The 12470-nt window shown below is 39.7% G+C and overlaps 1 protein-coding gene across 1 annotated transcript; it reads left to right on the top strand.

Moving 5' to 3' along the window:
* Positions 1 to 2242: 2242 nt before the first annotated feature.
* LOC121330609 (zinc finger and BTB domain-containing protein 37-like) lies at positions 2243 to 12203 on the top strand. The gene is made up of 4 exons (XM_041277246.1): positions 2243 to 2688; positions 8419 to 9329; positions 10171 to 10270; positions 10548 to 12203. The coding sequence occupies exons 2-4, from the start codon at positions 8428 to 8430 to the stop codon at positions 11037 to 11039; spliced, it is 1494 nt and encodes a 497-aa protein (XP_041133180.1). The 5' UTR covers positions 2243 to 2688; positions 8419 to 8427; the 3' UTR covers positions 11040 to 12203.
* Positions 12204 to 12470: the final 267 nt, after the last annotated feature.

Raw genomic sequence — 12470 nt, 5'->3', positions numbered from 1 at the left:
TTGCCCTTTTGTATTTCATATAAGGGTGTTTTTATAGTACTTAACAGAGCGTTTAAGGGGGTGTGTATTTCACTGAGAAATGCAGGGCTGGGACAGCCTGTTCTGAGGGATAGGGGAATTAGGTAATTTGTTAATTATGTGGAAGCACAGTATACATTGTGTAGTTTGTAGGGGTTACTTCACAAACATGTTTGAAACATCCCTTACAAAAGTACATTTGCATTGTAATTTTTCCCATGCTTTCCCCATGGTTATACAATGCATTACGCATAATTTACCATGTCTTGTAATATGCTTTACCATAACTCTGAGCTTTATCCTGCTTACATATGCTTTATCATGTTTTTTACTATGCTATTTGCTCTGCTTTTAGTATGGGAAACTGTTATAAGGGATGCTAGCAAGGCCATTTTTATGTTAACGTTGTTTAACCAAGTTTTATATTATATATTTACTTTAACATTTGCATAAGAATATTATGTATATGTACCTTAACAAACACCAGCAGATTACAATTAATGTATAATAATTTTAGCTGCTGTTTTTTGTTTGTTCTAGAAAGCTACACTATAGGAGAAATCCATTGGTTCGGTTTCAAAAGTAAACTCTAGATGGCAGCAGAGAGCCGTAATTGGTTATGTAGATTTTTTTAAAATAAAGAAATACACTGCAGTTTGTTGCAGTGTTGTGACACAGTATATTTTGTAACGAACACATTGCACACGGAAAACTGAATAGTGGATTTTTCCGGTCTTATTTATTCTATGTTAAACTGCATGGCAATAAGATAAGTGGTACATCGTCTCAATATGGTACCCGTTTAACGGCAGAAAATTGTACCCTGTCAATGCTGTGATACTCCACAAATCACTACGAACAAGACAAACTGTAGTTCGCTCACAAAATCCCATTATGTTTACAATTTTAGATAACCCAATTTGTTGTTCATTTTGTTAAAGTCATTTGCAAAATTGTATATATATATATATATATATATATATATATATTAAAACTGAACATGAGTGGGCAAGGCGCATATGTTTACAACATGTAGCACGTTTTAACGCGTACCACAAAATAACACCACCGGGCTCGTCCGCTCTTACTTAGTTAGCTCTTAATCGCATCTCATCTCACCATAAGAAACATAACCCCTAACAACAGTTAATCGTACACGGACCGTTACAAGCACACATGAATGAGGCATGTGCCTCCTGAAGGACACTGGGGTATGGTTATATGTTCACCCCCTCAGATTGAGTTTTTGGTTCTATGAACAATTTACAGCACAGGGAGTGAACCTGGATTTAACAACCACCTATTCCCCTGGGTATCCTGTACTGCCCCTTAACATCCGTGGTATCCCCAGTGTGATAAAAATAATTAAAATATCCAGCTGTGGCACTCTACAGGTTGATCAAATTAGCCCCATGGTGCTCTTAAATTTCCTGAACAAGCAGCGTAGGCTATCGGTTTTTGATGCTTATGTCCCCGGCTAATGGATGCATATCCCTGACGTCAAATAGCGTTTTCTAGAGAATATCCTGAGGCTTGAAGAAACTTGCTAAGAAAATTTGAGTCAAAATGGCATTACATTCTAAATATGACTACGTTAATTGCAGATATTTGGAAATTAATTTCAAATGCCCGTATATCAATTAACTAAAATATGCTATTTCAGATATTTAGTAAAACTTAAAATAATAACTACAATTCTTTGACAAAGTTTCGACTAAAATTAATTACTGAACTTCTATAAAACGTTTGCCAAACCATTTTAAGAGCTTTCTTTTAGAGAATTACTTAACATAATGTAAACTGCGTTGTAAATAGTTTAATATTACTTAGTCAAATGCAAATTTGAAAATGTTGAATAAAATCCCTTTTAGCACCCTAATAATGGTTGTATAAGTGGAATGTTAACGTTTTCTTAAAATGTTAAAACGTCACTATTGTTTTATCCCTATTTAAAACAGAAGTACAATAGCCTAAAGCTTTCCAGAATGTTTAGAATTAAGAATCAAAATTCACTCAGTAGATTTTGCAGACGTTCGCAGTCTTGCCATTTAAATAACAATCCACTACAACTCCCCTAATTCTGTAGTGCTGGTACTGAGCATTGCGTTGTGGGACTTGAAGTTCAAGTCTGCCAGCTAAGCTGTATATTCAGGGTTCGGTGTCCAGAAATGAACATCATTACCCATACCGTTGAATGTCATGTTGCCATGCCCCGCCTCGTTTAATGGAAGAATATGAGCAGCAAAAAGGGAAGGCTGGGGGATATATTTATTTTGAATATCTGAAATATTCAGTTATGTACATTCATTTTAATATGCACATATATTTATGATTGTAGTTAAACGTAACGTTTAGGCCTATACGGCCAATTTCATGCATTTTATTTGTGCATGCGAAATACCGACCCCCTCCCCAGCGTTTGCCAGATCAGGGGAACTTGCAGGCCCTAGCTAATCACCGGACTGGAGTATTTCTAGTGATCGGGGGAAAGGAACGACGGCAACTGGGGAAGGGGGGGGGGGGTAATTATTATAGACTGAAAGCTAGTCAAGATTTGTGTTGAAGAAGTTTGTAAGTGTTTGAGTAGGTTGCAAGAACAGCAGTTTATTCCATGTGTTAGAAACTGATTTGTTGTGCCCAAGCATTAAGGTTGACAGAACTGGATCAAAGGTAAGACTTAAACTTTTGCGGTATTTAAATAAAGCTCAGTTTCACAAACAGCATGCATGAGTCCCGCTGTTACTCATATGACAGTGATATGAAATACAAAAATATTTGCTGTGATAACGTGTTTGATTGTGGATAGATAATTGGAAGTACTACTTGCCAAGATTGATCTCGGCACATTTTGTACTGATAGAGAAACAAACTTAAAGAAACGGGTGCATTGCTTTGACATGTGTACTAGTTTATTTTAGTATTTCTGCTGGTCAAACATGGTAATATGATTCCCATCCCATTACATAGCAGTTTGAGACATTTCAGGTTTTACACTGAACCTGTTCTATTCCATTGGGTCTGAAATCTGCCCTGTTTGTATTCCATTTGCAACAGAGACCCGTTTGAAATGGGACTCCTTGGAACCCAGTTAAGATTGTGGGCTTGTAAAACTGAAAGAAAAAAAAAAATTCTGATTACATTTGTCCCACAATTGAATTATAGTGTACGTTGGTTCAGTTTAGTCTCATATATAGTCTGATTTCCAGGTACTAGGTTAACATAGGTGTGTTGAGCTGTTTGAACACAAGCCTCCACTCATGAACCCTGATTGACAGTATGTCTTCCAGCCATCTATATTGGCATTGCTCTGCAATGACATGCATCAGTAGGAGGGCTTAGTGAATAAAGAGATGATACTGTAAACAGAGACCGTATCTTCTCATGCTTTTCGGGATTTTTTTTTTACATTCAATCAATCACAGTCTTTATTTTTGTATAGTGTTTTTACTGGGGGTCGCCACAAAGCGCTTTACATGACTAAAAACACATACAATTATATATAATCAGCAAATAAAACACACACACACACACACACACACATATATATATAACACTGTGTAACAATTTTTTTTTTTTTTTTGGTTCCTGGGTAGTAAGTGTTATTTCCTAATTGCTTATGCCTCAAAAGTATAGAAAATGGCTATTATTCCCCACAAACTTTGCTTTTGTGACCAGGACAGTGATATTTTGAAATGTACCTATTTTCCAGAACATTCCAGATAGATTCAGTGCCGAGTAAACTTGGAGTAACTTCTAGAACTTTCTAGAACTTTCCATTAATGTAAATAGTAGTATAAATACAGGGGCCTTAAGCCCACCAGTTCAGTTTAGTTCCAGCTGCATAAGTGGATACGTATCTGCATTTTTCTGAGATGGCATCAAGAGGCTGCAATGGTGGCATTCCTGATGGGTCTCCATGGCGGTTTTACCGAGTTTCCCTGCTATCTTTGCCTTTGGGACAGCAGGGACACCAAGGCGGACTACCACAGGCGGGACTGGCCACAGCGGACCGAATTCTCTGTGGGCAGGAACAACGTCAAGTGGGGAGCCACTGGTGGACCCCCGGAAGGTGCTGATACCACCACTGCACATCAAATTGGGCCTTATGAAACAATTTGTCAGAGCTCTAGATAAGGAGACGGCAGCCTTCAAGTACCTTCAAGACTTCTTCCCTAAGCTGTCAGAGGCAAAGGTCAAAGCCGGTGTCTTCGTCTGACCACAGATAAAGAAGATCCTGGAGTGTAATGAATTCCCCAAGAAGCTCGCTAGTAAGGAGAAAGCGGCTTGGAACAGCTTTGTCGCAGTGGTTCGGGGCTTCCTGGGCAATCACAAGGCCGAAAACTGTGTGGAGCTGGTTGATACTCTGGTGAAGAACTACGGCACAATGGGCTATAGGATGTCCCTCAAAGTCCATATCCTTGATACTCATCTTGATAAATTCAAGGAGAACATGGGAGCGTACTCGGAGGAGCAAGGCAAGCGCTTCCACCAGGATATACTGGACTTTGAACGCCGCTACCAAGGACAGTATAACGAGAACATGATGGGAGACTACATTTGAGGGCTGATTCGTGAAAGTGATTTACAGTATAATTGTAAATCCCGAAAAACTACTCACTTCTAAATCTTTTGTAGTCATTTTTGTATTTAGTATAAATACATGTTAATTTGGATTCATATGTTGTTTTTTTCTGACTTTATGTGAACGAAAAAACACAAATTCGCCCGTTTTCTCATTGGAAATAGGTAAATTTCAAAATATCACTGTCCTGGTCACAAAAGCAAAATTTGTGGGGAATAATAGCCATTTTCTATACTTTTGAGGCATAAGCAATTAGGAAATAACACTTACTACCCAGGAACAAAAATTGTGTTACATAGTGTAATCAGAATAATAAAACACATAGAAATATAATATAATATATATATATATATATATATATATATATATATATATATATATATATATATATATATATATATATAATATATATCAATATCTCAGCAATAAAATACACATAGTAAATAAATAAAAAAAATAAGAATGCAGAAGTGAGAGAATATCACTTTAAAAACTTGCGTAAGCCAAGCTATACAAGTGTGTTTTTAAACAAGATTTAAAAGCATCGACAGAAAGAGCTTTCTTTATAGTACTAGGCAAATCGTTCCATAATTTCGGTGCAATGTAGCTGAAGCATCTACCACCTGAGTTTTGTTTCTGAATGCTTGGTATGGAAAGTAGCTTGGCATCCTGTGATCGAAGTAGACAATTAGGAACGTATGGTTTTAAAAGATCCTTTAAATGGGGTGGAGCTAAGCCATTTAGAGACTTATAGGTTAATAATAGCACCTTAAAGTCTATCCTAAAAGAACAGGGAGCCAATGCAAGGATGCCAGCACAGGGATGATATGATCTCGTTTCTTACTCCCGGTTAAAATTCTTGCAGTAGCATTCTGTACAAGTTGCAGCCGAGAGGTCTGGATCAAAAATGACACCTAGGTTTTTTTAATCTCTGCTCTAAAATCTGTACAGAGACTGGCAAGTAGAAAATCAGATGAATCAATGTTCTTGTATTGCGTCTGAGGTCTCATTATCATCAATTCTGTTTTGTCTGAGTTTAGCATTAAAAAGTTTTTAAACACCCAATGTTTAATGTCAGCAAGGCAGGTATTCAAAATATTATCAGCAGATACATCACCCTGTTTGAGAGACAGGTAAAGCTGAGTGTCATCAACATAGCAATGAAAATGAACTCTTTGTCTACAAATTATATTTCCCAAAGGTAACATATATTGAGAGAACAGAATTGGGCCAAGAATTGAACCCTGAGGAACCCCACACGTAACCATTGACATAAAAGAGGTCTCCTCCTCGACTTTAACAAACTGAAACCTATTAGAGAGATGGGATCTGAGCCAGGACAAGACAGTACCTGACAATCCCACTAAATGTTCAAAGCAGCACTTAGATCCAGTAGAACAAGTACTGAAGGCGAGCCCATGTCAGAGGTCAACAACATACCATTTCCCACTCGAATCAGTGCCTTCTCTGTGCTATGATTAGGCCTGAAACCTGACTGAAATTTCTCAGAAATGCTCTGTGCAGCAAGAAATCTATTTAATTGTTCAGCCACTACTCTTTCTAACACTTTGGACAAAAAAGGGAGATTAGAAATAGGCCTGCAGCTATTAAGCACATTGGGATCGAGGATAGGCTTCTTGAGCAGGGGTTTTACTACAGCAGTCTTCAAAGAATTTGGAACAATACCTGATGAGAGTGAGCTGTTAATATTTAAAACTGTGTTATTTATTTTTGGATATACTTTTCTCAATTGTAGTAGGAATGGGATCTAATGCACATGTTGTGGGTTTTGTCTTTTTAATTATGCCATCCAGCTCTTGTTCACTTGTCAAGCAAAAGTGCTGTAAAGTTTGGTTGGGTTCAGATGGACCAAGAGTATTTTTATCATTGTTTATATCAGTCAACTTATCTCGATGTGGTATGTAGTTGCTCAACTGATTCCTAATGTCGGTCACTTTTTTTTTATTGAAGTGATTCATAAACTCGTCACAGCTTACTGGAGGAATATTCTATGTAATGCACTCTGCCTGCGGATTTGTCAATCTTGCTATTGACTGAAAATGAAATCTTTTATTGTTCCTATTTTTGTCAGTAGGATCGGCGACATAAACTGATCGAGCTAAAGACAGTGATGTTCTATATGTTAAAATACTATCTTTCCAGCTTTGATAATGTATCTGAAGTCCAGTCTATCTCCATCTGCGTTCTAATTTGCGACACATAAGTTTATGCATACGTGTTGTATCATTAAACCAAGGAGCAAATCTTTTCAAAGTCACAAATAAGTATGTGTTTAAGCCATAACTTTAATTTGTTTTTTTTTTTCCTACTAGGGATGACTCAGAAATATTGGCATCTGTTTAAAAAAAGCTAAGCATATAGTTGTTTTAAATGGGTTCACATTTCCCCTAAATCTGAAGTGCTTGGGTCACACTTAACTGTGTCACAATTGGATAATAAAGTGTACTTCTGAAGAGGATGCTCGCCACATTTAGAGAAAAGACAAATATCCTCAGGCAAGTGGATGTATAAATGCATTCACAGACTTTAATAAATAAATAGACATGATGCTATTATTAAATTATTCATAAATAGCGTTTATGAATCTTCATAACCAAAATCTTCATTTACTGTAGTTTGGTTGAAACCTTGCCCTTTTTTCACTAACTACACTTGCTTAAAAACCAAGTGATCTGGCACCGTGATGAACAAGCATTTCGATTTACCACAAATCTAAATTTGCTGTTGATTTACTGTAAGATTGTTTTGATGGGAGATTTTGCTTGAGAGAGCCGTACAATCCAAGAGCAGCTTACAAAATGTAGTTAATATATCTTTGACCTGCGTTATTTAACTTTACAAAGTCTCATTGTTTCCAATTCAATTTAATTACAAACACATTCCAAAATATTACATTTGAGGCAATTACAAACAAAAAAATAAATTGTAGGTGTTTCAACAAGTCCTTTTCAATGAAGAACTGCAGTTGACTTACAAGAGACAAAGTTTTGTGCCCAAAATCAAGGGCAGTACAGTAATTAAATGTTTAAATGCATCTGTATTTGTTCACATATGTGTTATTCCAGCTCAAGTGGACTAAGTTCTGGCAATTCGTTTGTGTGATAAAGAAAATCTGCATGCATAAAAATTGCTTTGTATTGTAACTGGTGAGAATGTGTGTGAAAATAGAGAGCGACAATTTCGATGACCTTTCAACTTCCCTTGGTGCACTTAAGCTTCTGATTTTCGGTACTTTACCCCGACTTTTTTACTCTCCTTTAAAAATTAAATTAATATCTGTTCAACCTTTAGTTTTTCTCAGTCACAACTGAGAAACGTGTTAATAGTAAAATGTATTTAATTTACAGGCTTTTAAATCACAAGTTTTACTTTCTCATTTAAAAGCAGAAGCGACTCATCTTTATGTAAATAGTCACGCATATCAATTGTAATAGTGTGTCCGGCATAAAATACTTTATTTTTCATAGTAGTTTTAATAAAGGTTAGTCACTTATTAACATGTTGCAATCTCGTTTGTAAGTGCTGCTTGTAAATGAAAAATGAAGGCTTAGCCGGTTTAAAAGCCATTTTAGTTGATTCACAGAAAAAAAAGTTAATTATATCAATTTTACTGTTAAGACGGTTCTCAGTTGTGATTGAGGTACACGAATGGATTAATAGGTATCAATTGCATTCTTAAAGAAGAGTAGAAAATCTGGAGTAAAGTACCAAAAATCAGAAGCCCTGTTGGGTTATTTCTCATCTCTTAGTTCTCCTACACTGAAAATACAAATCGCATCCTTTTGTCTTTCCAGCAGATATCTACTATGGAGCGAGCTGGCAGCATCCAATTGGAAATCCCTGACTTCAGCAACTCTGTGCTGTCCCACCTGAACCAACTGCGCATGCAGGGCCGCCTGTGTGACATCATCGTCAATGTGCAGGGTCAGAGCTTCCGTGCCCACAAGGTGGTGCTGGCAGCCAGCTCTCCCTACTTCCGCGACCACATGTCCCTCGGAGAGATGAGCACAGTCTCCATCTCTGTCATCCGCAACCCCTCTGTCTTCGAGCAGCTTCTCTCCTTCTGCTATACAGGCCGGCTATGTCTCCAGCTGGCCGACATTATTAGCTACCTGACGGCTGCCAGCTTCCTGCAGATGCAGCACATCATCGACAAGTGCACCCAGATCCTGGAGAATATTCACTTCAAGATCAGTGTGGCAGACGTGGAGGCCGAGCTCAACCAGGGTAGCAGGGGTAAGCATCAGGAAAGGACCCCAGAGGGGGGGAGGAGCGACAAAACCCGCTCCCTCAGCCCCCGGCACAGCAGCCCGAGGGGAGGTCGGCGAGCAGGTGGGGTGAGCCCCCCAGAGGAGTCCATGAGTCCCCAGATCATTGAGCACAACTCTGAGGGCAATGGCAAGGAGCCCATCCTGAGGATCAATCGGGCAGGACAGTGGTATGTAGAGACAGGGCTGGAGTTAGACCGGGCGAGCGGGCGCAGCGGGGGCATGGATGACGATGTGCGCGTGGTGGACGGGCTGCGCATTAAGACAGAGAGGATGGAGGAGTGGATGGGTGCCGAGACGCAGGCTTCGGGGGAGGAGGGGAGCAGCGCTGAGGAAGTGACCGCCATGATGATTGATACCACAGGCCACAGCTCACTGGCGCAGGAGAGCTCGGGGGCCAAGGGGTCCCAGCCATCCAGCAGTTTCAGTGAAATTGATCGGTATGGGCAATTGATTTAAACATTTTCATTTTTGACCTGTCCATATTACAAAATGCCAATGTCAATTTCTTTTGTTACCTAATTTAAAACCGAAATTAAAACCCAAGGCCCACCATAGGTTCCACTGCCTTACAGCTTAATTGTTTGCTAAAATTACAATTACATGGCAAATAATTACAATTGCAATTGAGCCCAAGTCTGCCACCTGGCCCCTTAGGAAAGCAGCATTTTGCTAGTATTAGAACATACAGTACATTGATGTTCCATTCTGCTTCAAGAGCTACTTTAATTTAAATGATCTGTTCGGTATATAAACCCCATACTTATACAGCCCCTTGAACAGCTGTTGTAAGCCGGGCTTCTCTGTATGCCCATTTTAATATTGAAGCAGGCCTGGTTTAGTACTATTCTGGAATAGGGTTCAGGTAAATTGGCAGGATTGGCAGCTCGGGAGTGGGGAACATGTTAACCGTTGTCCTACGTTGTTGAGAACTAGAGGCCATTTAGTCCATCTGTGCTCGTCCAGTTCCTAGTAGCTGATTCTTTCCAGTGTCAGTGATTGAGCATCGACAACGTGACTAGGTAACCCATTACCCTCTCTGAAGAAGTGCCCCCTACTCTCTGTCCTAAGTCTGTTCCACTTCATTTCCAGCAGTGTCCTCTGGTCCTGGTTTATGTGCTGAGCCTACAGTAGGGTTACATTGTGCATTCAGTATGTTGTTCTTTAAGCCTGCCTCTGCCTGGGTCAGGATCTTGGAGATTGTATACAGTGTTCTGGAGTGGTAAAGGAGTTGGATAATGAAGGTGTGTTTCAGTTGGTGTCTATTTCCCCCCTGAGTAGGTTCAGCCCTACAGGCAGTGTTGTGGTGATGGCTGAGCGGCAAAGAGCAAAGAGTGAATCACCTGTCAGGGTGGATGACCAGAGGCAGCTTACGTCACAGGTATACATTTCTTAAGTTCACTTATTGTTTGTTGTTCATCTGGTTTAGATAATTAAGTAATTAATTAAGTACCTACCTTCAGTGCTGTTGTAGATCTGGACACTTTCGGCATTGGTTACAGTTTGTTTCATATCCTGCTGACAGCACTAAGAGACAACTCTGTATTTAATACTTGTTAGTTTTATTGTACTACACAGTTTGTCTGCGTCACAATCTGTTGCCTTCATCTGAACAAACATCACGGTATTTATGTAATTTAGTGAATTTTCTTATTCAGGGAGAAGAGCAAACGGTTTTCGACATGGGTGGCTACGAGGAGTATTTGCGTGAGCAAGTGGGTGACCGCTGGTTCCGCTACAACCCGCGTCTCACCTGCATTTACTGCTGCAAGTCCTTCAACCAGAAAGGCAGCCTGGACCGGCACATGCGCCTGCACATGGGCATCACTCCCTTTGTGTGCCGTATCTGTGGAAAGAAATACACCCGCAAAGACCAGCTGGAGTACCACATCCGCAAACACACGGGCAACAAGCCGTTCCACTGCCACGTCTGTGGAAAGAGCTTCCCTTTCCAGGCAATCCTCAACCAGCACTTCCGCAAGAACCACCCGGGGTGCGCCCCTCAGGAGGTATCGCACAGCGCCTCCCCCGAGACCACAGTCACCTCGCGGGGGCAGAACGAGGACGAGTCTCCTTCGCAGGAGGAAAGTGGGGCCGCCGCTTTCAATGAAACCGTGCAGCCTTCTGTCTCCACCACGGGCCCGGACTGAACCAGGGCCCGGTTGCTCCATCAAATCGTTTCCACTTCAGTGGGTTGTGTTTTTTCTATTGAAAGGAAAACTGTTTTTTTTTTTTTAAGGCAGCCTGGTTTTGTATTCCCCTTTTTTCTCTAACACTGCTTGTTCTGGGGTACATTTCTCAGCTCGTAATTCAGAGATGTTTGTGTTCTACAGATTCAGACCCATTTCTCCCCAAAGGAATTGCACATGAAATCAAATGCTACAAGGTTCTTTCATTCTTCTCTTTCAGTCGACCTCAGCTGTTAAGACCACTTCTCCCAACCCTGATCACCCGTTCTTCTCCGGATTGCTCAAATTCAGAGCTGCTAATAACCATTGCCATCCGTCAACCATGTTTTTACACAATGAAGAAAAAAGCTGCTACCTACTCGAGATTCTCTTATCAAATTGGCTGATTTGGAATTGTGCAAAGTACAGAGGTGTAGCTGTAGTACATTCAAGTACTATTTTCTTAGCTTTGCATGAAACCTACATAATTTAATAAGTAAAAGCACACCTGAACCAAAACCAATAAGAGGATCTATACAAAGGATCAAACATTTCAGCCAGTGGACTTGCGTTAATGTTCATTTGTTTTTAATTATTCTTGAACCTCACGAAACTTACAGACTTTGTGTTAATGTTACATGTAGTGTAAACGGCAAGGTTTCTCATCAAGTCAGCATGTTGTTATGGAGGTTACAGGCTTCCACGACACTCTCATCTGAAAGGGAGCGGCTTTCTTACAGAACAGTACAAACAGTTGCAATATCAAGAGTGGAAAACCCTGCTTATGATGGGGGGATGTTCACATGAGAACTGCAGGTTCAAGGTTTATAGCAGCGAGGTTGAGTCCAGTACACCCGATGCGCCCTTTAGGTGTAACACTAATTGACAAGTGCTTTGGATTTTTTTAATTAATTAATCACATGCTCTGGGTTTTCTTTTAATGAAATCAGGCTGTGCTGTGAGTGGGAGCCTTCGTTAAACGTGTTTATTGAAACTGTATTGTGTTCTGTAGCTTTACATAACAGGCACTTAATAAGAAGGCAAAGAGTTCACAAAACATGATGAATTTGTTGTTACAGTATATACAGTGGTTTGAAGAAGTATTCCCCCCCTACCAATAATGTCACATTTTGTTGAATTACAAATAATGTGTGCATAGTTTTTCAAACAAACTTTTTTTATTCAAAGCTGTAGTGGTTAAACTGAACACTGTTATATGAGGAGGAAGTTAAATGTCAGCAAAACTTGCAAAGAAAATGTAAAACATTTTTTACTGGTTGCATAAGTATTCAGCCCCTTAAGTCAGTACGTGGTAGAATCACTTTTTGCAGCAATTAGTGCTATGCGTCTTTTTGGATAGGTCTCTATTAGCTTTGCACAGTAGGATGGTGAAATTTTTGCCCATTCTTTACG

This window comes from Polyodon spathula, chromosome 18, assembly GCF_017654505.1.
Source record: "Polyodon spathula isolate WHYD16114869_AA chromosome 18, ASM1765450v1, whole genome shotgun sequence".
Classification (NCBI taxonomy): domain Eukaryota; kingdom Metazoa; phylum Chordata; class Actinopteri; order Acipenseriformes; family Polyodontidae; genus Polyodon; species Polyodon spathula.
The sequence above is the reverse complement of the archived record's forward strand: the minus strand, read 5'-3'. Positions and strand labels throughout refer to the sequence as shown.